Source organism: Eriocheir sinensis, chromosome 29 (assembly GCF_024679095.1).
Source record: "Eriocheir sinensis breed Jianghai 21 chromosome 29, ASM2467909v1, whole genome shotgun sequence".
NCBI classification, from domain to species: domain Eukaryota; kingdom Metazoa; phylum Arthropoda; class Malacostraca; order Decapoda; family Varunidae; genus Eriocheir; species Eriocheir sinensis.
The window spans coordinates 8912875-8939028 of NC_066537.1; the positions used below are offsets into that span (position 1 = coordinate 8912875).

Here is a 26154-nt window from a genome sequence, read left to right on the forward strand (position 1 = left end):
ATGTTATGGTTGTTTGTTTATCTATACTATGCCTTTACTCGTACTAACTACAGTCTCGGCGCCACTATTAAGGGCTATTTGGAGGGTTATGGAGTCTGATTTTTGTGGTTTTATGTCTGTATCTGTTTCTTTTTTAGTTTATTATGTGAGAAAAATGTTATAGTAGTTAATTTGTTCATGCTATGGCTTCAATCTATACATGCCATTGACAGACTCGGCGTCATTATTAAACGGGTATTTTGTCTGATTTTTGTGGTTTTGTGTCTGTATTTGTTTATTTTTTTAGTTTATTGTGTGAGAAAAATGTTATGGTTGCTTATTTATCTATATTATACCCTTATTCGTACTATCCACAGTCTCGGCGCCATTATGAAGGGCTATTTCGTCTGTTTTTGTGATTTTGTCTTTTTATTTGTTTCTTTTTGAGTCTATTATAAGAAAGAAAAATAATGAAATGACTTATTCATTCCTGCTATAATTAAGTACCTCCACATTACTCAGGGACCGGTATTGTTTTCAGGGTTTATTATTATTATGGCTTCATTTTAGGGATCCTGGATTATCTGAGGATAGTTAATTGATAAGTATGACGGAATTTTACGTGGTCTGCATTATTACTAACTTTATCTATTACTATTTCTTGAGTGTTCATTTGACCCGCCGGTTCGACACACTACTGCAAAATTTCCTACCATTGTCAGTACACCCTAAAATAATCTCTTAAATATAAAGGCACAACAATTATCGCATTTTGTTTTATCTATGAATATATTTTTACTGCGCTTTTACCGATGAAGTGGTTTTTTGCCGAATATAAAGACGACCCGAAGGTGAGGCGGCGGCCATATGAGGAAAATCCAGGGTTGAACTTCTCCCCATTAACTGTAAAGGAATAAATCATGAAAAATATAGTGCTGTCGTGTATTATAGTTCATTATATTGCAACGCCATTGAAGAGCGAAATATATGGATAGAAGCAGGATGGAGTCAAAATCAACGTTGCCAGATTGTCATACTCTGCCTCTTACCATGTTTGCCGATTTCCGACCCCAAAACTGCTTTCATCACCCAAATAACTGCCTTCATATATGGTTATCGTTTAAATGGTTAATTATTGGTGCTTCTTGGCAACAGTTATGGGCCAGAAACCGGTACATACGACTATTATGAATTCCCAATGCACTTTCCAGCCCATGTCTTACTGGATTATGTTTTGTTGTTTGATGAGCTTGGATAGGCTGGCGCATTGGTTGGTGAGCCCTTTCGTTTTTATACCTGACGGTTTGCTCTAGCATGGCTCATAGGGAAAGGTCATCCAGGTAAGAAATCCAGGTAAGAAATGTGAGTACGATATTCTGGCAACGGTGGTCAAAAGAAGAAGAAGAAGAAGACCAGTGACGTAAACAAACAGGAGGGGGAAAGAGAGAGATAGGGGAGATACGTGTCTTCCTAACATGATTCCACGCCCACCACAGCACACACAGGACACAGCAAAGGACAGCAGAGACCAGAAACCCACGGAAAGAGAACCAGAGGACCCAAGACACAATACATAGCGTGGAAACCGAGAAACAAGAATAAAAGGAAAAGGTTGGCACGGTGCAAGGGGGCGGTGGCTGGGGGAAGGGACGCCGGGTGCTGACTGCCACGTGGATGCTTACCTAGTGAATGCTAATGCTTACCTAGTGAAAGTATAAGAGGCAAGAGAGTCTAGTATAAGAGGCAAGAGAGTCTAGTATAAGAGGCAAGAGAGTCTAGTATAAGGGGCAAGAGAGAGTAGTATAAGGGGCAAGAGAGTCTAGTATAAGAGGCAAGAGAGTCTAGTATAAGAGGCAAGAGAGTCTAGTATAAGAGGCAAGAGAGTCTAGTATAAGAGGCAAGAGAGTCTAGTATAAGAGGCAAGAGAGTCTAGTATAAGAGGCAAGAGAGTCTAGTATAACAGGCAAGAGAGTCTAGTATAACAGGCAAGAGAGTCTAGTATAACAGGCAAGAGAGTCTATATAAGAGGCAAGAGTCTATATAAGAGGCAAGAGAGTCTAGTATAAGAGGCAAGAGAGTCTATATAAGAGGCAAGAGAGTTTATGAAAAGCCTGTGGTTATTATTTCTAAGGGTATCAGACTCCAATTATGACTGTTTTCCAAGGCCACAGAGAAGGGTAGCCAGGTTTCCATAGGTGGTTTTCCCCTTTGTGGTGCAGAAGCCAGGTAAAATTATCACCAGGATCATCAAACAGTCCATGAAAATTACAGAACTTCTACAAGAGGCTTTCCAAATAGGCTTACCAAGGTGCTAATACGTTTATGTATAGCTGGTTTGTGGAATAAAAGAAAAGAATAACAAGAAGACGTGAAACCCAGGAAAATAAGGAAAGACAAGGCAATAGAACAGAAGTCATTACTACAATCAAGAACTATATAGCAAAGACTTATCCCACGTCTACTTAGTGTGTGAATAAGCGGAAGAGAGGATCAAGAGGAGGAGGGCCTAGGCAGCAATACAAAGCGACACTGATCAAAAGGAGAAGAGGACGTGGCGCCTAGCTGGGGACCGTTCATGGTGGGGGCACAGCACTGAGGGGCGTGGCGGTGCATGGTGGGGGTGCCGCAGAGATGTGGCCTGCCATGAGGTGCCTGCTGGCCCTGCTGCTGGGGCTGCTGTGTGGCCCCATGCACAGCCAGGCAGCGCAGGCTCAGTCCACCGCTGTCAAAATATGTATCCTTTTCTTGACACCTTAAACTGTGTTGCCCCGGGGAATGTGAAATCTTGGTCTGTCATTGTCAAACTGTTATTTGTGCTTCTTCTTCCTCCTCTTCATCTTCTTGTTCAACATCCTTATTTTCCCTAATGCGGTTGAATGAAAACTTCTGTTTGTGCCTTCATGTAATAGTTAACAGACAAAATGAATGTCAGTAACTAATATCAAAGCATGAATGGTTAAAAACTTTTGAATACAAACAGAATCCTTTAGAATTACATGATGAATCCTAAGTTACCTATTGCTGCTAAGAGTATATTTGGCTTTGTAATATTTGCCAGAGTTGTGAGGATAGACTAACAATAACAAGTATAGAACCCCTTTGATACAAGATACACTTAGTCTGTCCCTTTATATATCAAAAGAAGAATAGGTAGTCAACTAGATTTTGGGTTATGTACAAAAAGCTGAAATACGCACAGTGTCCTTAACTTGGCGGCAGTCCAGGGCTTGTTCCAGCAGCGGCGAGCGGAGCACAAGGCAGCCGTGGAGACCATACAGAGGCTCAATGACAACGTGAAGCAGCAGAAGATGGTGAATATCGTCGCCTCGAAAGCATTTGAGGTGAGTCTTGCATGTGCTGTAGCTTTTCTGGTATGAAGTTTAAGTTTCTACAAGAGGATACAAAAAAATATTAATGTGCATGATAGAGAAGATTGAGGTATTGTAGATGATGTGTGTCAAGAGCTCTAGTGTGTGTCTTCAGGTATTGGAGCAGAGTCAGGTGAAGCTGCGGGAGGCCGGCTACATCCCTGGCATGGACTTCCCTGAGGATGAAAATGTGCGAGATGGTGAGTGGGACGGACTTCTCTCTCTCTCAGGTTCAGGTTCAGGTGTTGGTCGGGAAGCATAGCCTTTGCAACGGCGCTTCCCTATCTTGTTTCTCTTCTCAGTCGGTCAAGTTCCTCCGTTGGTGTTCCCTTTTCATCCACATCTCATACACTGTTTTCTTAGCTGCTTCTATCCATTCTTCTCTAAACAGTACCTAGATTGCCAATGATGTTTTCTTGTTCTACGTAAGGTCTTCGCAAATCTCTCTCTCTCTCTCTCTCTCTCTCTCTCTCTCTCTTTCCTGTACATCCTTTTACAACTCTTTTTACATTTTCCTTACATGATCGTTGTTTAAGCTCATACATGATCATTGTTTAACCTGGTAGCAGCGGGGATCATGTTTCTTAATGGTCCCCCCAAGTGAGAAAAATGAGAAAAAATCACCCCTCACACAAACCATTTCATCTATTTTTTGGGGGTTTAAATCATGGCACAAATTTGGCCCGTCACTGCTACACGGTAAAGCCAGAAATTTGGCCTGTCACTGCTGCTGGGTTAAGCTCTTACATGATCATTGTTTAAGCTCACCAGTTGCTCATCATCCCCTGGACCCAGAAAAAACTACATTGTCAAAACTCCATATATGAATTTAGTACTTCCAAGTTACGACAGCATCAACATCATAATTACTGAAGGTCATTACTCACTCATTATCCCTCCTCTCCACAGCGCTGTCCCAGACCCTCGAGAACACAGCCTTCCTGGGTGAGATCCTGCTGCACCTGCCGGACACGATGCACCAGCTGCTGCACCAGAACAAGCCGTGGCAGCTCCTCTTCACCTGGGGCCTCTTCTTCGCCACTCAGTCCAAGTTCCTCGACAAGAAAACCAACAGCTTCATCTACCTGGTATGGGGCGTTCAGGAAAAGTTGAAAAGTTTTGTTTAGTCGGCGCAACATCTGTGGTCATATGCCAGAGAGAGACAAGAGGGGAAGGAATTATAGTTCAGGACCTGCCACTGGCTTGAAGTGCATTATTTTCTTTGTTTATAATCTAGTGTTCATTCCCTTTCTTCTATATGCTGCAAGAGTTTAAAAAGTTGCTTGTTATCGATTTTTTTGTGTGGGTTATACTTGATTTCCTTCCACTTTAGATTTGATGGCTGTTTGCTATTGTCATACAACATCATGATAACACTAATATGGTAAAGGATGTTTGACAAATTTATTTCCTCCACTTGAAACTTCTCAATAGTGCCTGTCTTCCTTCCTTCCTCAGGTGTCTCAGGAGCTGGGTGTGGCCGAGCGTGACCCTAACTTCAGCAACCCCTACGCCCGGCGCTCTGGCAAGCAGTCTGCGGGAGGCTCAGCGGGTGGCACACAAGGCTCCGGCAGCAAGGCCAAGAAGAAAAAGACCTTCAAGAAGGGTCCACAGCTGTCACGCCAGTTTGGGGACTTATGATTTCTGGAAGTGTACAGATAGCCAGTATTTCCTTCAGTTGGAAAGACCCATAATTCTCATGTCATTGTTGGGACAGGTGAATCTCTACAAATGATTTCTGCAGATGTTGAGATAAATTTCTACCTTTCTGAACATTCTGCTGCACCTCTAAGCAGTTTTCAGTTTGTAACAGATACATCTCATTAATTTGGGGACTGATTCCTTGCTTTTCATTATATTTAGGTTTCCTTCACTGTTGTTCAGTGAGAAGCAACTTTTCACAAACATCTGCTGTAACTTTGCTTCCAAGAAGTGTGTGAAACACCTTATTCCATTTTTCAATACTTTTTTTTATGCTAGCATGTAAATAATTATACAAACCTTAGTCTTTGTATGCAAAAATTTCACTTCACCTTTCATTATTATTTAGAGTTCAAAGATCCAGACATCAGGAACACAATTGTATGCAAGGAATTTTTAAAAGTGAAACATTGTTTACTAAAGGGTCTCTCAGGCACACCAGCTTGTTGAGAGCCACTCAGTAGCTGACTCCTGAAGTGCCCCCGTCAGATGAACAGCCATTGTCAGCCTTGGCACTGCCAGGGAGCTGCAACTCCTGAGTGCTGTGCTTGTTCCGTAGTGTTGATTTGGTATTCCATTTGTGTGTGTGTGTGTGTGTGTGTTTCACAGTACAATCAAGTGTGGGTGTGATGCATCTCTGATTCAGTACAAACAAAGCTGTGTTTCCTGTGCTGAGATATAAAACCTTTCATGTTTGTAGCTTTGAAGTTTTATTATCAGTTGCATCTGTACTAATGATTGCATCAAGATGGAATGTCAAATACAAAAAATAGCTCCAATCATTCCAGAATACAAAACAGACCAGAGGTTTCTATCAGGTATTGAAAAAAATCTGACATACTCTTACAGCTACATAACAATACGTTCACTCACTTGGTAAGTGGACAGCCCGTTAACACAAAGCTTTAGTAGAAAATGTGAATAGTTCTCAACAGTAATAAAAATCTATATTGTACATCCTTGCCAAACTGTCCATGAGATACACAAGATCAAAAGAAAATTGCATATTACCCACACACACCTGACACACACTACCCCCTCCATCCTCCTCCTTCCCTTGTCTTGGACGCCTTGCATGAGGGGACCACGTGCCCCAGGAACTACACTGTCTCAGCATGTTTAGCTCTGATCTTCTAAGTGGCACATGACACCCTTTTTCCTCTTAGTTTATGTCCAACACTTTTTTTTCAGTCTAGACACAAGTAATGCATGTCACCTTTAGAGAGATGCTGCTGCCCTCATGAACACTAACAACATGATGAGTAATGCCCAAATGATCACCTCTGCCTTGCCTCACTCGGGCAACGCAACACTCAGCAGTCCTTAGTGAGCATTGTGTTGGCAAGTGAACACAGGAACACAATCACTTCATCTACTCTTTCCTCTCCCATCAACATGAGCCACAATTCCTGATGCAGAACACAGATACAAACACACCACATTCCTTGTAAGAACTTTTGTATTTATTCACAATATATTGGACTAATTTAGTATCAATTTGCATGAACCAATGGAATACTCTTCAAGGATGTTTTCAGTACTTTTTTTTTCTTTTCTTATTTTGTATAAACTAAATCCGTCATTCATCTATTTGACAGCTAGCAAACTATACTATGCTTGGAGAATATATACAGTCATACAGTTATTTTGTTGTATGAGAGTATGATTATTATAGTCACTAGGTTTTATTACAAGATGAAGGATGAAATTTTGATAGCTATGGGATGTATGACTGTACTGGTGAATCATAGATGAACGACAAGCTACCTAATGAAACACACACACACACGCACACACACAATGCTGACCCAAACTATTTACAATACAATCTGAAGCCAGGGACATTTTGCACAAACATTTATGTTCTTGGCATTTATTAACAAAAGTAAGAGAATATTTTGTACCAATCATTTAAAACTGGAAGTAGACAGCAGGGGCCCAGCGGGGGGCTGAGGGTCAAGGGTTGTGCCCCGGCAGGGCTGGCGATGACAACCACCCAAATGCAAATAAACAATTTAAAACTTAAACTTTAAAGCTAAGAGTAAAAGAATCTCACAACATGGACAGAAAATATTAAAACAGAAAAGCTGAAATTTATAAAATAATACAGAATCTAAAACAAAATAGTTTCTATTATAATAAATCTGGTTATGTCAACTAATCTATGATTGTATTAGGAAGCAGAGAATAAAGTTGTACCTGGAAAACTATACTGAAAGGAAACCGGAGAGTAAACCCAAGCTGGTCATTAACCGTGCACAAGCTGATGAGTCGAGGCTCATGGAGGAGCAAGGCGGGGGTTGTGTCAGGCAGGCACACACTACGGCATGGCAGTGTTCATCATCGTGACCTGGGGAGAGCCGCGGGCCACTGAGTGCTGCCTGGCTTGTGTCCAGACACATGTTGACAAGTAATTAAGGGAGTGGCCAGCTACATCTGGTACAATATGGTACCATAAAGGTACAAATGATGAATTGTACTTTCATACCTGACAGAACGTTGAAAAAATCTGCAGGTTAATATTGCATTGTACTCTTTTGCAACTGTTCCATACAGTAAGAGTGCTACTTGCTATTGTGGCGAGGGAGGTGAAGAGGTCTGGGCTGTGTGTGGGTAAGGACACGGAGAGTGAGGCTTGGCAGGACAGGGAGGCAGGGTGTGGCACGTCCGGTGGTGTGAGGGAGGAGGGGAACAGCCTGACACAACCCCAACAGCTCAGTATAAAAAGCACATTGCCAAACAGGGAAAACATTAATCTGACCTTAGAAGTCAGTTTTCCTTTTGCAGTTAAATACTTTACATTTGAAAAAAAAAAAAATGACTAGATTAAGAAGATTGCCAAAGAGAAAAATAAAATAGAGCAAGCTGTAAAAAATAAACATTTATCGTAGACAAGATAAAAAAAAAAAATAAATAAATAAAATAAAATTAGGAAAACAACGAAAAAGCATTTGAACTTTAAACTCTTACCGCCACCAACCGTCCTCGCCGGTCAATGGAGGCTGCTGCTGCTGCTGCTGCTATTTCATTACTTAGCACACTCCAAAAAATATTAAAATTCAAATTTGATTAGCTAAGCCTCATATTCATAGCAGCCTTTGTTGAGTTAAATAAAATATAATCCATAATTGTAACGAGAAATTGCACTTGTGTCATCCTCAAATCACATTGAACCTTTCCTCCACTCCTGGGAGGCAGCTTGTCCCTGCATGACACCACAAGAGAGGGAGGGTTTGCACGCCAGCAGCAGCAGCAGCAGCAGCGTGGTGGATTACACTTCACATCCCCAAACAGACGTCACAGCCAGATCTGGGAGGCAACAACCAGCCAACTCTCCCTCACCCCATCCTGCTGTTAAGTTAGTTAGCAAATAAAAGTTAAATAAAGTAGAGTGGGGGGCAGGGAAGTAAAAAAAATATATAAAAAAAGAGGTTACGTTTACCCCTACCGGTCGAGAGGAGGGGGTTTGCCGAGGCCGAGGGGTCTGGCTTTGCGGCCCAGCTTGAGGAATGCCATGCCATGAGTCCGCAGGTGGCTGTAGAGCTCCACCGCGTTAGTGAACTCCTCCTTGCACACCACACACTGATTGTCCAGCTTGGCCTCCTCCTCCTCCTCCTCTATCTCCCTCTTGATGGTCACACTCTGCCGCTCCAAGGCCTTCCTGCTTCCTTCCTTCGACACCTTCCTCCTGCTTGTGTCTTCTCTCCTCTTGCTCGTCACTGTGACCGATGATGACGATGTCCTCTCCGGCCTCCTCTTAGGGTTCGTCTTTGCTGGTTTTCGCCTGAGTGCTGGAGCCTCCCCTCGTCTGCTCCTCAGCTCACTCCGCGTCGTCACTGGCTCGCTCTCCGTCTTCTTCCTCGCCGTCTCTCGCAACACCTTTCGTTTGGGCACGGTTTTCCTCCCCTCCTTCTCCTCTATCGCTTTCTCCTCCTTCTTCACCTCCTTGATGCAGACTTCCTCCTTCTCCTCCACCTTGACATCATCGCTTGGTTCGTTCTTCACCTCTGTGGCTCCGGCGTCCTTGTTCTCATCTCCGCTGGACACGTGGAGCTTTATCTTGTGTGCGAAGAACATGTGCCGCGCTAGGGAGGGTTCCACCACGAAGGACGCGCCGCACTCCCGACACACAAACCCATCCGCCTCGCAAACGACCTCCTCCCCGTTTTCCTTGTGTTTTAAGATATGCGAGTCCATCTTGTCCTTGAAATTGGTGCCGAATAAACACACGGGACACTTGTACGCCTTTTTCTTCTTCTTCTTCTTCTTTTTCTTCTTTATCCTCTCCTCCTTCGCCATGCCCTCCTTGTTCTCCTGCTCGGTCTCACTCCTGTGGCTCTCCGTCCTTCTGCGCTTCGACCGTGACTCCTCGTCCAGGATGGAGTTTGGCAGCCTCTTGACCAGCACCTTCATCTTGTCCTTGACCTTCCTCCCGTCCCCGGCCACCATGGACCGAGGGAGCTTGGCAGGCGTGAAGGAGTTTGAGGAGTCCCCTGCCAGGCTTCCCTCCATGGCGTAGAGCTGCGGAGGTCCATCCATCGCAGAGAACGTCTGTGAGGTATTTATCTTCGACGACTCTTCTTTTATGGGACTTTCCGAAGGTGTGAGAGTCTTCAGAGGGGAGTCCTTGGCCTGCCGTCCTGTTGGTGACCTCATGCCGCTGCTCTGCTTGATGGGGGAGTCTGTGCCTGTGGAGGAGGACTTGCTGGGGGAGGTCTTGCTCTTGTTGTCCCGCTGAGTCTTGGTTGGCGTGGCTTCTGCGTCCTTGTTGGCCTGAGCGAGGGCCTGGTTCTCCTTGCTGCCCAGAGGCTTGGTGGGGATGAACTGCGAGGTGGGCATGGTCCCCTGGCCACGGGTCCTGATCATCACCTTCTCGTCCACCTGCTGGCGGTCGAGGCCGTGGACGGTGCGGAAGTGGTTCATGAGCGTCTCCTTCTTGACGTGGTCGTAGGCGCGGCAGATCCAGCAGATGTACCGCCGCTTGGCGTACTGGCAGATTTTGTGCACGATGTCCGTGTGCCGCTGCAGCTGGTACGTGAAGTTGAAGTGCATGTCGCAGTCGGCGCAGTGCAGGTTGCCGAAGCCGTGCTCCTCCTTGAGGTGGGTGAGCGCCGAGGTGGAGTCCTGCATGGAGTAGGCACACATGGGGCAGCTGCTGGGGTAGGCCAGGGCTGCTGCATGTTCCTCCAGGTGGTGCAGGAGGGCCATGGAGGAGGGCAGTGTGCGGCCGTCACAGAGGCTACACACCAGCAGCCCCTCCTCCAGGTGGCAGACCATGTGCCGCCCGAACATCTCCGGGGTGAGCGCCTTGGTGCAGACCTGACACTGGCGGCACCCTGCAGAGGCCGGGGTGGGCGTGGCGGTGCCCAGCGTGCAGCGGCCAATGTGGACGCTCAGCCCCCGCTCCCCGTGGAACCGTCGGCCGCACTTGTCACACTCAAACTCCGAGGTGTCAAAGGGGATGTGCAGGGGGTCGTGCTCCTCGTTGATGTGCGCCAGGGCCGTGGGGACGTCCGGCAGGGAGGTGCAGCAGAAGGCGCAGCTGGCAGGGTATGAAAACTGCTCGTGCACGTGCAGCTCAAAGTGCTGCTCCAGGTCTGCCATGGTGCTGTACTGCGTGCCATTGCAGTAGATGCAGAGGATGGCCCCCTCCTGCACGTGGCCCAGGCAGTGGCGGGCAAAGTCCTCCCCCACGGCCGTCAGTCCACACAGCTGACACTGCCGCTCCGCCGCCTCCCCCTCACAGGTACGCTTGTGGCGCCGGAAGTCCTTGTTGTCGGCATAGTAAAACCCGCACCGGTAGCACACCTTTGGCCTCAACTTGTCCAGCTGGTCCATGTCCTTCTTGACCGGCGTCTCCTTGGCTGCCATGCCGTCCCTGGCCTCCCCCTCCTTGGGTGAGCCCTTGCTAGCCGCCTTGTTCTTGGAGGACCTGTCAGACTTGATGCCCCGTGAGCCCTCCTGAAAGAGGAGGTCCGGGAAGAGTGTCTTGTCGATGACGCTGCTGACGGTGGGCACGTCCCTGATCCTGGCCTCGTGCAGCTCCTCGGCACTGAGGGCCACGGGCAGGGTGACGAAGGCGTTCCTGGGCTCCTGGCCGCTGAAGTACTGGTGCTGGTAGCCGAGCACCTCGTGGTGCAGCGTGCAGGTCTTGGTGCGGTAGTGGTTGTCCCGCCGGTGCTCACGGTCGTGGTGGGCGCGTAGCTCGTCCTTGGAGCGGAACGCGTTGGTGCAGAACTTGGACTTGTAGACGTAGTGGACCCGCGTGATGATAGTGGGGTGCGCCTCCGCCAGGTGGGCGCGGATCTTGCCATTGGTGTCCTGCTCCTCCTGGGCATGGAGCTGCACTGCCACTGAGCACAGCGGGCACGTCAGCAGGCAGCGGAACGTGGCGAGGACCTGCTGGCCCGGGGAGGTGCACCTGTGGAACACTAGACTCTCGAAGGTGCTGTGGCAGACCACGCACTCGTAGGACTTGGCACAGTGCTCGGCAATCCAGTGGGTGAGAAAGTCATCCTGGGACCTGAAGAAGCACACCTGACACTCGGTGCACACCACGCCCGACCGCCGGTACTGGTGGCCGCAGGTGTTGAGGTGGTGTACAAATTCCCTGGGCCCGTCGCAGCGGCTCCCACACTCAGGGCACACAGAGATGTTGGAGGTGTTGGCCGGCGGGTGTGTGAGGATGTGGGCTTTGGCGGCACACACGCTTGGCAGGACCAGCTGGCACTTCTTGCACTCCACCCGCTGGTCCGAGTAGGGTTGGTCCGTGCGCATGTGTGCCATCAGCTCCCTCACGCTGTGGAACATCCTCTCACACAGGTAACAGCGCACTGTTCGCTTCCTTGGAGACAACCTGAAGAACACAGACAGTCATTAACAGTAAGATAATGAAGTAAAATCAACACACTAAGCGCTATCTTAATAAGTGAACAATTATATGAATAACAAAGAGTGTGGAAAGAAAAACATAAGACAGCAAGAATCAGCCCCTCCAGTGCTTTTTATTTACCAGTGGCAAGCAAGAAACTTTTCATTAACACCAACACTCTGGTAATTAAGTGATAAGCAAAGGTAACTAAAAGGTACACTAACATTTACTTGAATACTGAACTAACACCTGACAAGAAAAATTACAATCGTTTAAGAGAGAACACAATGCTGATGATTCTATAAGTTGTAAGGCAAACCAACACATTAATCATCTGCTGAGTGAATGTGTTGAAAAAATATACAAAAAGAAAACGGGAACCAGCCATCCAGTCCTCACCTTTTGATGCCTGGAGGTATTTTGCTGTCTGAGGGGCTCCTGAAACCCTCCTCCTGGTCACCTGTGTCGTCCTGGTCATCCTCCACCGACGCGCCGTCCCCCCCATCGTTCTGGTACTCAGTCAGCTGGGAGGACGCGGCGCACCTCCCGATGGGCTTGAGCACCGGTAGCTTGTTGACGGCCCCGTGACTCTTCAAGTTCCTCGAGACCTTCTTGCCAGCCATCTAAAGGAAGGAACGCGGCTTGCTGAGGACTGGTATTCTTTGCCCTAGAGCTTGATTTAATGTATATTAGCAACACTTTTAAAGACAGCGAACACCACAACAATATATCTCAACCTTTTATATGAACAGAATATACAGCAATAGCATGGGTTATACACTGCCTTCCCTCCCCTGTGAATAAGATAAATCACAAATAGACTGAGCTTTCTTCCTAAAAACACTATTGTTACTGTTTAAGTTTTCCCATTACATATAAACCCTATACAAGTGTTGTGAGGAACAAAACATGCCATAAACCCGGTAGCAGCGACGGGCCAAATTTGTGGCTTTACCGTGTACCAGCAACGGGCCAAATTTTTGCCATGATATAAACCCCCCAAAGTAGATGATGCATAAACTGATCACAAATGCGTTGATATACGTTATGAAATGGTTTGCGCGAGTGATGATTTTTTCTCATTTTTCTCGCTTAGAGGGGCCTTTAAGAAGCATGATCCCCGCAGCTACTGGGTTAAAAAAAAAATTACCATACGTTACAGGAAATCAACAGGGAACACGGTGAAGGCCAGGGCAGAATGATAAGTCTGGTCAATAAAAGTGAACCTGGATAGAAATAGTACTACAGCTATGAAGTTAAAGGAGAAACTAAGTCATGCAAGTAAAATCTAAGGTACACAGGGCCGAGTCTCACCCTGAGGGAGTCTGGGACGGGCACCACGATGGGCTGCAGGAGGCGAGTGAGCTGCAGCGGCAGGGACCTCACCTCCACCGTCTCCTCGTCCACCTCCTCCCCCTGTGCCATGTGGTTGCGCAGGTGATCTGTCAGGGAGGAGAGGGATGGGATGTGTTTTAGAATGTGGAATTAAAGTGAAAAGAGTTTGTCAGGGAGGAGAGGGATGGGATGTGTTTTAGTGTGTGGAATTAAAGTGAAAAGAGTTTGTCAGGGAGGAGAGGGATGGGATGTGTTTTAGAATGTGGAATTAAAGTGAAAAGAGTTTGTGAGGGAGGAGAGGGATGGGATGTGTTTTAGAATGTGGAATTAAAGTGAAAAGAGTTTGTGAGGGAGGAGAGGGATGGGATGTGTTTTAGAATGTGGAATTAAAGTGAAAAGAGTTTGTGAGGGAGGAGAGGGATGGGATGTGTTTTAGAATGTGGAATTAAAGTGAAAAGAGTTTGTGAGGGAGGAGAGGGATGGAATGTGTTTTAGTATGTGGAATTAAAGTGAAAAGAGTTTGTGAGGGAGGAGAGGGATGGAATGTGTTTTAGTGTGTGGAATTAAAGTGAAAAGAGTTTGTCAGGGAGGAGAGGGATGGGATGTGTTTTAGAATGTGGAATTAAAGTGAAAAGAGTTTGTCAGGGAGGAGAGGGATGGAATGTGTTTTAGTGTGTGGAATTAAAGTGAAAAGAGTTTGTGAGGGAGGAGAGGGATGGAATGTGTTTTAGTGTGTGGAATTAAAGTGAAAAGAGTTTGTGAGGGAGGAGAGGGATGGAATGTGTTTTAGAATGTGGAATTAAAGTGAAAAGAGTTTGTCAGGGAGGAGAGGGATGGAATGTGTTTTAGTGTGTGGAATTAAAGTGAAAAGAGTTTGTCAGGGAGGAGAGGGATGGGATGTGTTTTAGTGTGTGGAATTAAAGTGAAAAGAGTTTGTGAGGGAGGAGAGGGATGGAATGTGTTTTAGTGTGTGGAATTAAAGTGAAAAGAGTTTGTGAGGGAGGAGAGGGATGGGATGTGTTTTAGTATGTGGAATTAAAGTGAAAAGAGTTTGTGAGGGAGGAGAGGGATGGAATGTGTTTTAGTGTGTGGAATTAAAGTGAAAAGAGTTTGTCAGGGAGGAGAGGGATGGGATGTGTTTTAGTGTGTGGAATTAAAGTGAAAAGAGTTTGTCAGGGAGGAGAGGGATGGAATGTGTTTTAGTGTGTGGAATTAAAGTGAAAAGAGTTTGTCAGGGAGGAGAGGGATGGGATGTGTTTTAGTATGTGGAATTAAAGTGAAAAGAGTTTGTGAGGGAGGAGAGGGATGGGATGTGTTTTAGTGTGTGGAATTAAAGTGAAAAAAGTTTGTCAGGGAGGAGAGGGATGGGATGTGTTTTAGTGTGTGGAATTAAAGTGAAAAGAGTTTGTGAGGGAGGAGAGGGATGGGATGTGTTTTAGAATGTGGAATTAAAGTGAAAAGAGTTTGTGAGGGAGGAGAGGGATGGGATGTGTTTTAGTGTGTGGAATTAAAGTGAAAAGAGTTTGTGAGGGAGGAGAGGGATGGGATGTGTTTTAGTGTGTGGAATTAAAGTGAAAAGAGTTTGTGAGTCAGTCTGAATGAAAGTGCTGCACCTCATTTTGGCCATACAGATATAGACATTCAAATACATCTACATACACACCTACGTATTCAGGGAGGGGCTATGTATCATGATCCAAAATTGAGAAGTTTCAAAGGAAATATTAATGGAACAGTGCTGGAACTCATTTTGGCCATACATATACACAATGAGGAGTGCATGTGGTGTGAGTAGAATGGATGGAATGAGTAATGAGATGATGATGATGATGATGATATGCACCTCGTTTCAAGTAAGAGGTCAAGAAAAGGTTAGAACACAGTGTCAGTGACGATATGATGATGGCTTATGTTTCGGTCCTACCTGACGCCAATAAAGACTGCGAATGTGATATAATCCGTTTCACTAAGTAACTTTTTCTTTCAGGTTCAGGTCAGGTTCATTATGTACACAAGGTAAAAGTGTATAGTTTTTTTTTTTACAACAACAAAGGAGACAGCTCAAGGGCACAAAAAAAAGGAAACAATAATAAAAAAAGCCCGCTATTCGCTGCTCCTAAAAAAAAAGAATCAAAAGAGGTGGCCGAAAGAGAGGTCAATTTCGGGAGTGTAGTAGGTAATGTTATACTTTTATATAGCATCTGAGGTACCTTTGAGGGCGCAGCGGTTGTAGAAGGTGAGCTTGGCGTCGCAGGGGCCACACTCCAGGCTGATCCACACGCTGCGCCGCTCCCGATGCTGCACCAGCGAGCTCTCGATGAAGAAACTGTACCGGGGCAGAGGACGGATACTGTGACTGTTGGTGACTGGCAGGTGATGGGTGAAGGAAGGTGTGTCTTGTGTGTGTTTGAGAGTAGTTGTGTAGTTGTAGTTGTTAATGTATTCTGGTAGTTAAAGGTGGTTGTATTCTTGACAAATAACTCACTACAGTTGAAAGGTAAGGTTTCAAGGTTTACTACAGATGCATATCATTTTCATGGCCCAAATACATGACTAACTGACTTTCTTTACTCTATTAAATAAAGTGATCATAAGACATTAAGCAGTGTAGAATTGTCTGAACCAACCAGAGTCAATCAAACTGAGGTCAGGGCTTCCACAAAAACTTACGTATCATCACAGGACTGGCACCGGTAACCCTCCGCCGGGATGGTGAGTCTGAGCCAGGACGGGGGCGCCACGCTCGGGGTAAAGGGAGGCAGCCGCACCCCGTCCAGCTGCCACTGCGTCAGATCCTGGCCCCCGGGAGGCAGGTCATTGTTCGGGGGCGGGTACTCCACCAGCTCCCCCTCACTGGTGCCGTTGACCTGGGAGCACGGAGGAAGGTCAAGAAAATGTTGTGAGACTCAGAGGCATAAACAGTGAGTCACTCTAAGGAAACCATGTCTTAAATGATACATAAAACCTTACAATTACCATGCAAGTACATCATAGCATTGTAGTAACAGCGTGAACTATGGTGCGGTGTGGTAAACTTTTGGTTGATGAGATAACATCAAGTCCAGGGCAAACAGTACATCCACTTTGCCTGAACTAATTACTATATCATTGCTTGCCCCTGCTGCTCTGACATACACTTGTTTATTGGCTTAATTCCAGGAGGAGAATTCATGGAAGGTTTAAATAAAGAACTCAAAATAGAAACTGAACTAGAAAAAATGAAATAAAAGTATGAAATAAAAGGAGGGAGACACTACAATAAAGAGGAAAGTAAGGATGAAAAGGAAGGAAGAAAAAGGCCAGAAAGAAAGAGGGAGGAAGAAAAAGGACAAAGAAAGAAAGTGAGGAAGAAAAAGGTCAGAAAAAAAGAGAGGGAGGAAGAAAAACAGCAAGGAGGAGGAGGAGGAAGAGGGCCATGGATAGCACTGCAAATAGAGATATAAAACCCACATGAACAAATAAACTGTAGCAAGGAACAAAGGCGGGACTCACATAGCTCTTCAAGTACGCCATCAGCTCCAGGTTTTCCTTCTCCGATGGGTCCAGCACCTCACTCCCTTTCTGGCACCAGCTGAGGTCGCCCTGCGGAGCCTGCCGAGACTGCTGCGACTGCTCCTCAAACGTCTCATACTCCAGGCCGCTCTCACTCCCCTCAGACATCACCACCTCGGCCTGGATGGGGAACATGTCCTCGATTTCTGAGTCCCCCTTATCCTCGTCCTCATCCTCTTCTTCCTCATCTTCCTCCTTGGCTAGTGTCCGAGGGCTGTGGTTGGTGGAGTCTTTGTCGGGTTTGAGCATTTCCAAGTCTGTGTTCTGGGTCTTGGCTCCGTTACGCGCCTGGTTGGCTTGTATCGTGGACAGCTGTTGGGCGAACGCAGCGGCAACCTCTTGTACTAAATCCACCTGACTACGCTGGGAGTTGCCGCCGCTGGGCCCTGAGATCTTGGGTATTAGCTTAGGGGGGGCAACCGACACCTCGCTACCTTGCACTCCACTTTTTATCACACTGTTTTTCTTGTTCTTGCTACTGCCATTGTTGTTATTGTTGTTGTTGTTGGCGTTTACACTCACCTGGGACTTGGTAATACTTATACTGTTGTTGTTGAATAGCTTTTCCCTGTCAGTGGGGATTTTAACGCCACCACCGCTACTGCTCATACTCAAGGTCTTCTCCGCCTTGGTAGCAGCGTCCACAACCTTAGCAGAGAGGCAGTTCTTCGCGTCAACACTTAACTTTCTCTCCATGTCACTCGCGTCTTTTCTCGAGTCCCTATTACCACTGTTTTTCTTATCTGGGTTTGAGGACATCTTACCGGGACTGTCCTTGGTGTCGGAGTCCTTACAAACCCCCACGGACAGAGACACAGGGACATCCTCAGACCCCTCACAACTCCTCCTCCTTCCCTCCACACTCGGCACTCCTTTCTCTGTCTTCGGCATGAGCAGTTTCGTCTCTCTAGCATTCTGTGTCAGCACTTTTGCCTCCTTGATCTGTGTAAGTGGTTTGACTTCCCGCGTGGTTTGTGTGAGCGTTTTTGTGTCTTTCATGTTGTGTGTGAGTGGTTTAGTCTCTGTTTCTGCTTCCTCTTTACATGGCAGGATAGTTTTAGTGTTCTTCAGCTGTTCACTCCCTTTAGTTTTGTCACCGTGCTTCTGTGGGTCACCTAAGTTAAGCACGTTGGGTATTTTCAGCAGTTCCGTCAGTCTTGCTTTCTGTATCACTCTAAGAGGATCAGGCAGCTTCGTTTTGTCTATTAATTTCATGTCATCTATATTTCCCGGCTTCACTGTTACTGCACTGTCCTTCTCACTCTTCTCACCCCCCATGGCACTGGACACGCTCTTTGCAACACTGTTTTCCGTGGCCGCTGTGTTGGGTTCCTTTGGTTTCCCGTCAACACGCTTTGCCTCGTTTTCTGACTCACTGTCCGACTCAGACCCATCGGAGTCTGAGTCATTCGAGGAGGAGGAGGAAGACCCACTACTGGAGCTACTCGAGTCACTGTCCCTATCCTCCTCCCCCTCCTCACGTTCCTCTTCCTCGTTCTCCTCCCCTTCTGAGTCTGAGGTATCACTGCTTCCTTCTTTTCCTTCCTCTCTCTCTCCTCTTTCTCCTTGTTTCTCCCCGTCTCCTTCCCTCACTTCATGTCTCTGGTCGGTCTCGTTCTCACTTTCCTCTGATGATACCTCCTCCTCATCCTCGTCTTCCTCCTCCTCCTCATTCTGGGTTTTCGCTTCACTCCCTCCCAGATACTTAACACCACCACAATTATTTGAAGTCTTCTGTAGCTCCCCGTATCTCAAGTCCCCTGTGCTAGACGTGCCGTTTCCCTGACTTACCAACTTAACTCCATCTCTCCTCACATTCTGATTGTTTTGATTGTCTTTAAACTTATTAGGTGGCGATGGTTTTCCTGTCACTCCACTGCCCACCTTCATTGCACTGCTCACTCCACTCACTCCACCTGCGATAGCGTCTTTGAGCGACTGGTTGGGAAGCATGACCATTCCTCGTACGTTCTTCCCGAGGGTGCTGTGCTGGTGCTGTCCCTCGCTCTGGGTCTTAAGCGCAGTTCTGTTCTCGGTAAAGACAATTTGGCGCTCGCTAGAACCCCCATCACTTGCACTCTTTGCCGCTACGCCCCCCTCCTGCCGCCCTTCCATCGCTTGTATGAACGCTCGGAGCTGTGTCAGTCCCTCGTCCGACTGGCTTGCGTCCTTTACGTCCCCTGAACTCGACTCCACAGTGCCTCCTTCACCCTCCCTCACACCTGTTCCACCTCCGACTCGTTTACCTGCCTCGTTAGTCACCTGGGCCTGCCTCACCTCCCTCACGTCAGGTTTCCCAAGGGTGACATTCTGAGGCTGCTGCACTGCCCTTACAACCTCTCCTTCCTCCTCCTCATCATCATCCTCATCCTCATCATCATCATCGTCTTCTTCATCAACGTCCATCTCCTCCTCTTCCTCCTCCTCCTCCCCCTCCGGTGTGCTGTTGAAGGCCTCCATCCCGTCCTTCTCCCCCGATGCAGTCTTTGAATAGCCTTCCCCGACGGGCTCCATTATGTAGTCCTCCTCGTAGCCTGGAAGAGGTAAAGAAGAAACAGTTTATATTTATGTTACACCGAAGCAAAAGATGATTGGCAAATCTTAAACTATAATACTATTCATTTTTATTACTTATATTTATAGTAAGTGTATGTTTATTCACTTTTATAATTATTACCTCTTATTAGCTATATTTTTTTACTTATTACTTGCCTCAATAATAATAATATGAAGAAGAAAATAAAGAACAAGAGGTACAAGAACAGGAAAAAGGAAATAACAACAATAATAATGAAAAGCAAAACAAATAACAGTAACAATAAGTTGCAGAAGAAAAAGAAGAAGAAAGGAGGAAGAACAAAGAGGCGCAAGAACAAGAAACAAAGAAATAACAATAACAATAATGAAAAGCAAACACAAATAAAGTTCCAAACAAACATAATGCTCAAAATAACAAATAAATACTGCCACAATTACTTAAATGAATAAAATAAAACATAAATCAATATACAAAACTCTTCCTAACACCTACACTTCAAGACATTCATGTATAGCATTGGCAAAAGGTTTAAGTATTACCATCATTGTGTAGTGGTGAGAGATGAGTCCTGTGTGAGTGTGTAATGGTGACTGAGGAGTAGGGAGGAATGGTGATGGTGGTGGTGGTGGTGGTAGTAGTAGTGGTGGTGGTGGAGGTGATAACAGGTGCATCTGATAATACGAACATCACAACACAAAGCCAGAGGGTCACAGGGTAGCAGAGTGGGGCTAATTAAAATGATAGGTGTGCTGAGGGGAGGGGGAGGAGGAGGGGGGACAGGTGTAGGAGAGGAAACATGTGTATGATGGGTGTGCTGGAAGATAAAGTGAAGTGGGTGATTGAGATGGATGAAGGGGTGAGTGTTGGATGCTGGTGGGTGAGAGCCAGATGCTAGAGGGAGGTGGATGCAAATAAGAACATAAGAACATAAGGAGGCTGCAAGAACTTGGATGGCCTATACAATGTGAGTGTTGGATGCTGGTGGGTGAAAGCTGGATGCTGGTGGGTGGTGGATGCAAATAAGAACATAAGGGGTATGATATGCAAGAAGCCGGATGGCCTATACAAGGTGGGTGTTGGATGCTGGTGGGTGAGAGCTGGATGCTGGTAGGTGGATAATGCAAATAAGAACATAAGGAGTCTGCAAGAACTTGGATGGACTATACAAGGTAAGTGTTGGATCCTGGTGGGTGGTGGATGCAGATGGGTGCATGTTGGATGCTGGTGGGTGAGAGCTGGATACTGGTAGGAGGTGGATGCAAATAAAAACGTAAGGAGTATGCAAGAAGCCAGATAGCCGATACAAGGTGAGTGCTGGATCCTGGTGGGTGAGAGCTGGATGCTGGTGGGTGGTGGATGCAAATAAAAACGTAAGGAGTATGCAAGAAGCCAGATAGCCGATACAAGGTGAGTGCTGGATCCTGGTGGGTGAGAGCTGGATGCTGGTGGGTGGTGGATGCAAATAAGAACGTAAGGAGTATGCAAGAAGCCAGATAGCCGATACAAGGCGAGTGTTGGATGCTAGTATGTGGTGGATGCAGGTGGGTGAGTGATGGATGCAGGTGGGAGCGAGAGGGGGAGGGCAAGATTATGTGTTGTGGGTGGTGTCAGAGGTCAGGGCAGGGCAGGCATGTGATAGGTGTAGCAGGTATTAGCTAAGCCCATGAGGGAAAGAGGAGGGCAAGGTCAAGCTCTGTGGTTAGGTGAGGAGAGGTCAGAGGTCATACTTAAGCTCATGGGAGAGAGGGGAGGCATGATTATGGTTTGTGAGTGCATTCCTGTGTGATTGGTGTGGTCATGGGTGAGATAAGATGTGAGGTTAGGTCAGGTGAGGTCAGGTCATGTATATAATAGGGGTAGTAGGTGTTAGTTAAGCATATAGTGAGGAGGGGATAGGTTAGGTTAGATAAGGTGAAGTGAGGTTAGGTCAGGTCATGTATATAATAAAGGTAGTAGGTGTTAGTTAAGCATATAGTGAAGAGGGGATAAGTTAGGTTAGATAAAGTGAAGTGAGGTTAGGTTAGGTTAGAAAAGGTGTCAGGTCATGTATATAATAGGGGTAGCAGGTGTTAGTTAAGTATATAGTGAAGAGGGGATAGGTTAGGTTAGATAAGGTGAGGTAAGGTGAGATTAGGTTAGGTTAGATAAGGTGAGGTCAGACATGTAATAGGTGCAGCAGATTAGTTTAAGCACATGGGAGGGGGCAAGATTAAGGTTTGTGTGGGTAGGTGCAGTCAGTAGAAAGAAGTAAGGTAAGGTAAGGTAGGGTAAGGTAAGGTAAGGTAAGGTAAGGTAAGGTAAGGTAAGGTAAGGTAAGGTAAGGTAAGGTAAGGTTAGTTTAGGTTAGATATATAAGTGACATAGTAAGTGTTAGTTTAGCATATAGGCGGAAGGGTATTAAGGTTTGTGGGTGCATACCTGTGTAGTGAGTGTAGTGAGTAAGTGAGGTGAGGGCAGGTGTATATAATAGGTATAGCAGATAGGGAAGGAAGGTTATGTGTGTGACTAGTGTTGGGCGTACTCAGGTAGGTATGTAACAGGTGTAGCAATAGTTAGCTAATCATATAAGGGTGAGGGAGTTAGGTTTTGTGTGTGGTTACCTGAGTGATGGCTGTAGTATGAGGTGAGGTGATGGCAGGTGTTCAGCAGGTGTAGCAGGTATTAGCATATATTGGAGGTTATGAGTGTAGTTACCTGAGTGATGGGTGTATTCAGAGGTGAGAGCAGGTGAGGGCAGGTGTAGCAGGTATTAGCATATATGGGAGGTTACCTGAGTGATGGGTGTATTCAGTGGGCGAGGTGAGGGCCAGCAGAGCCTCCACCGCTGTCCTCGCCTCGATGTCCTGTTCCTCGTCCTCACCGTCCTCCTCCTCCCCTGTTGGCTGTCTGCGGTGCTCCTCGTGGGACATCATCCTCCCCAGCAGCCTCACCACCCTGGGAGAGGAACACACATAAGTTAGCACAAAGCAGGATTAAGAGGAAGAGGACCTGGGAAGCAATACAGGTCAAAAGAAGAAGCATATGCCCTCAACTTAACCTTTACAATGGGGAGATCATATTTGCTCCACCCATGACACCCCCTAAGAAAGAGATAGATGAGGTATTGACAGGATAAATATAACCATGAGAAACAGGGAAAGAAGTGCATAAGAGGAACATTCAGGAGTTAGCACAAAACCATGGGGAGATGATACTTTCTTCAGCCATGACACCCACAGAGAGTGAGATAGAGGATTAAGGAAGTATTGACAGGTTAAGTATGACCATGAGGAACAAGAAGTGGATGAGAGGAACACATGGGAGTTAGGACAAAACCATGGGGAGATAAGACCTCCTTCAGCCATGACACCCACAGAGAATGAGATAGAGGATTAAGGAGGTATTGAGAGAATAAATATGGCTATGAGGAACAAGAAGTGGATGAGAGGAGCATGTGGGAGTTAGGGCAAAACCATGTGGAGATAACAGATAATACCTTATTCAGCCATGACACCCCCAGAGAAAGAGAGAGAGGATTAAGGAGCTACTGACATGATAAATGGTTAAGATAAATAAAGGGAGGAGTGGGCAGGAGAGGAAGAGGAGGAGGAAATAGGAGATAAGGAAAAGGTTGGAATCTCTCTCTCTCTCTCTTTCTCTCTCTCACACACACACACACACTATCACAATGGGTAGAGATACAGACCCAGGGAAGGCTTAGCACTGTAAATATAGGCATGATATCAAACTAATACAAAAATAAAAGCTTGCATTCACCCTCCTTCTCCTCCTCTCTCGACAGGCAGTATGGTTCCCCTGACAAAGCTTGCCTACAAGACCGGGAAACAAAGCCACGTTTAATTGATTTTACGTAACAGCTTATCATGTGTCTCCCAGGCCGCGGGGGAGGTCAGGTCCAGCCCCGAGTGTCCCCCATGCCTTGCCTCACCCCGGGGGGCGGGCATGAGAGCAAGGTGGTGTGAGTGGCATGGAGGCACACACACACCACCTGTCTTCCCTTGATTACCCTGGGAAACGTGAGAATATGACCGGGTATGAAGGGATATGGATAGGGAAGGGATGGCATGTGTGGTGTGTTGGGTAGACAGTGTGTGTGTGGCATGAACCAGACACACACATACCACACCTGTCTTCCCTTGATTACCCTGGGAAACGTGAGAATATGACCGGGTATGAAGGGATATGGATAGGGAAAGCATGGCATGTGTGGTGTGTAGGGTAGACAGTGTGTGTGTGGCATGAACCAGACACACACATACCACACCTGTCTTACTCTGATTACCCTGGGAAACGTGACTGAATGACCGGGTATGAAGGGGTATGGGTTGGTAATGGATGGTATATGTGTGTGTGAAGGGTAGACAGTGTGTGTGTGTGTGTGTGTGTCCCAGCATTCCCCGCCTGGCTGGCCACAAGACTGCCCTGGTCCACGCCTCCACCCACCCACCACCACCACACCACACCACCACAGCACCCACAACACCACACCCACGGGACACCACGCACCCCAGCCAGCCACAGCACCACGCACACGCCGGGGGGGAGGCGGTGTTCCCCTGGGGCGGCGGGGGCTGGTATAGCGGGGCCCAGCCAGCAGCCTCACACCCTCCCTGCGTCCTGCACCTCCCACGCCTCTCACACCCCCCCCACAGCCCCCACACGCACTGACACCCCTCACAGCACCCCACGGATTGCACCCCGCACCTCAGTCTGCCCCTCGCGCCCCGGACATGGCAGGAACAGGGAGAGTAAGGGAGCCGCGGGAGTGCCGGGAGAGCTCCTGCAGGGGAGAGGAACCCACCGTGATCACGTGACCCGCCGCGCTGTGGTGCTGCGGAGTAAGCTTACAACGCTGCCACGTCTCGCCCTCGCCCCCCACAGCCTGGTTTTCCTCCCCAGAGTGCCCCTAGTATCCTCCCCCCTTCCCTGTCTCCCCGCCAGGTCAGGTCATGTGTGGGTTTTTATGCTTACCGCCAAAATCCACTTCCGTCATGCATGCACTCCACACCTGCCTCTCCACTTCCACCCACAGCTATTTTTTTCCTCCCCAGCGTGGCCCTAGTATCCTCCCCCCTTCCCTGTCTCCCCGCCAGGTCAGGTCATGTGTGGGTTTTTATGCTTACCGCCAAAATCCACTTCCGTCATGCATGCACTCCACACCTGCCTCTCCACTTCCACCCACAGCTATTTTTTTTCCTCCCCAGCGTGGCCTTAGTATCCTCCCCCCTTCCCTGTCTCCCCGCCAGGTCAGGTCATGTGTGGATTTTTATGCTTACCGCCAAAATCCACTTCCGTCATGCACTCCACACCTGCCTCTCCACTTCCACCCACAGCTATTTTTTTCCTCCCCAGCGTGGCCTTAGTATCCTCCCCCCTTCCCTGTCTCCCCGCCAGGTCAGGTCATGTGTGGGTTTTTATGCTTACCGCCAAAATTCACCTCCCGCCATGCACTCCACACCTGCTATCTCCTCTATTCCTCTTCCACTTTATACTTTACCTCTCCCCTCATCTATCTCCCCGCTAGGTCAGGTCATGCGTGGGTTTTTATGCGTACCGCCAAAATCCACTTCCGTCATGCACTCCACACCTGCCTCGATCTCCACTTCCACCCACAAATAGTTTTTTTCCTCCCCAGCGTGGCCTTATCCTCCCCCCTTCCCTGTCTCCCCGCCAGGTCAGGTCATGTGTGGGTTTTTATGCTTACCGCCAAAATCCACCGCCATGCACTCCACACCTGATCTAGCTCCTTCCACCTTTCAGTCCTTATTCCACTTATTTTAACTTTCTTCATCTCCCCCCTTGTCTGTCTCCCCGCCAGGTCAGGTCATGCGAGGGTTTTCATGCTTACTGCCAAAATCCACCTCCCGCCATGCACTCGATCCACAACTACCTACACCTGACCCCCCTCTGTTGTTTTTTTCTTTCTTAACATGACCATAGTATCCTCCCCCCTTCCCTGTCTCCCCGCCAGGTCAGGTCATACCTACGTGGGTTTTTATGCTACCGCCAAAATCCACCTCCCGCCATGCACTCCACAACTGCCTACACCTGATCCCCCTCTGTTGTTTTTTCTTTCTTAACATGACCATAGTATCCTCCCCCCTTCCCTGTCTCCCCGCCAGGTCAGGTCATACGTGGGTTTTTATGCTACCGCCAAAATCCACCTAACCGCCATGCGCACTCCACACCTGCGCTGATCTCCTCTCCACTTCCTCTTACTACTTATATTCCACTTACTTTATCTACCTCTCGATCCCTGCATCTATCTCCCCGGTAGGTCAGGTCATGCGAGGGTTCTTATGCTTATTACCGACAAAATGAATCCACTTGCCGTCATGCACTCGATCCACACCTGCTGATCTCCTCTCCACTTCCTCTCACTTCTTATTCCACTTTACTTTATCTACCTCTCGATCCCTGCATCTATCTCCCCGCTAGGTCAGGTCTTGCAAAGGTTTTTATGCTTATTACCGATAAAATGAATCCACTTGCCGTCATGCACCTGTTCCCCACCCCTTACAGCTGTTTTTTTTCCTTCCCAACATATGACCTACCTCCCCGCCAAGTCAGGTCATGCAAGGGTTTTATGCTTAGGCCTACCGCTAAAGTTCAATTACGTACACCACTATAAGCATTCTAGGGTGATGTGTTCACGACCCGGACAGTAAAGTGAATAATATTCATAAAAATTTGTTGTAGCTATGGGTCAGGAGAGATTTATATACGTGTTTCAAGAAAGCTCATCAATTCCCCATCTTATGCTATGAGTTTCATATCTGTAGATATCATAGTATTGGTTTTACAGCCGT

At 47.2% G+C, this 26154-nt stretch overlaps 2 protein-coding genes across 13 annotated transcripts; one reads left to right on the forward strand and one right to left on the reverse strand.

Moving 5' to 3' along the window:
* The first annotated feature begins 1383 nt into the window (after window positions 1–1383).
* On the forward strand, window positions 1384–5747 carry LOC127004991 (coiled-coil domain-containing protein 134-like). Of its 9 annotated transcripts, none has more exons than XM_050873403.1 (6): window positions 1384–1590; window positions 2144–2713; window positions 3199–3320; window positions 3463–3547; window positions 4257–4435; window positions 4806–5747. In XM_050873403.1, exons 2-6 carry the CDS (start codon window positions 2611–2613, stop codon window positions 4986–4988), a joined length of 672 nt encoding a protein of 223 aa, XP_050729360.1. In that variant the 5' UTR covers window positions 1384–1590; window positions 2144–2610; the 3' UTR covers window positions 4989–5747. The 9 variants fall into 9 exon arrangements, with proteins under 9 accessions (XP_050729360.1, XP_050729361.1, XP_050729362.1 ...); XM_050873404.1 differs by having other exon boundaries at window positions 2151–2713; XM_050873405.1 differs by having other exon boundaries at window positions 2199–2713.
* A 1992-nt stretch (window positions 5748–7739) lies between these two features.
* Window positions 7740–24194, reverse strand: LOC127004990 (zinc finger protein 532-like). 4 transcript variants are annotated; one of them, XM_050873401.1, is made up of 8 exons: window positions 24147–24194; window positions 22116–22279; window positions 16747–19340; window positions 15925–16121; window positions 15465–15580; window positions 13234–13361; window positions 12319–12542; window positions 7740–11904 (listed from the first exon to the last, which is right to left on the reverse strand). In XM_050873401.1, exons 2-8 carry the CDS (start codon window positions 22255–22257, stop codon window positions 8493–8495), a joined length of 6813 nt encoding a protein of 2270 aa, XP_050729358.1. In that variant the 5' UTR covers window positions 22258–22279; window positions 24147–24194; the 3' UTR covers window positions 7740–8492. The 4 variants fall into 4 exon arrangements, with proteins under 4 accessions (XP_050729358.1, XP_050729356.1, XP_050729357.1 ...); XM_050873399.1 differs by having other exon boundaries at window positions 24050–24163; XM_050873400.1 differs by lacking the exon at window positions 24147–24194 and adding an exon at window positions 23852–23982.
* Window positions 24195–26154: the final 1960 nt, after the last annotated feature.

Excerpts from the sequence above, each read along its gene's own strand:
- LOC127004991 (XM_050873403.1), top strand. The coding sequence starts at position 2,611 with ATGTGGCCTGCCATGAGGTGCCTGCTGGCCCTGCTGCTGGGGCTGCTG. Across the intron at positions 3,321-3,462 it reads TCGCCTCGAAAGCATTTGAG|GTATTGGAGCAGAGTCAGGT; the intron begins GTGAGTCTTGCA and ends GTGTGTCTTCAG. Across the intron at positions 3,548-4,256 it reads GGATGAAAATGTGCGAGATG|CGCTGTCCCAGACCCTCGAG; the intron begins GTGAGTGGGACG and ends TCCTCTCCACAG.
- LOC127004990 (XM_050873401.1), bottom strand. The coding sequence starts at position 22,257 with ATGATGTCCCACGAGGAGCACCGCAGACAGCCAACAGGGGAGGAGGAG. Across the intron at positions 19,341-22,115 it reads TGAATACACCCATCACTCAG|GCTACGAGGAGGACTACATA; the intron begins GTAACCTCCCAT and ends TACCTCTTCCAG. Across the intron at positions 11,905-12,318 it reads ATACCTCCAGGCATCAAAAG|GTTGTCTCCAAGGAAGCGAA; the intron begins GTGAGGACTGGA and ends TGTGTTCTTCAG.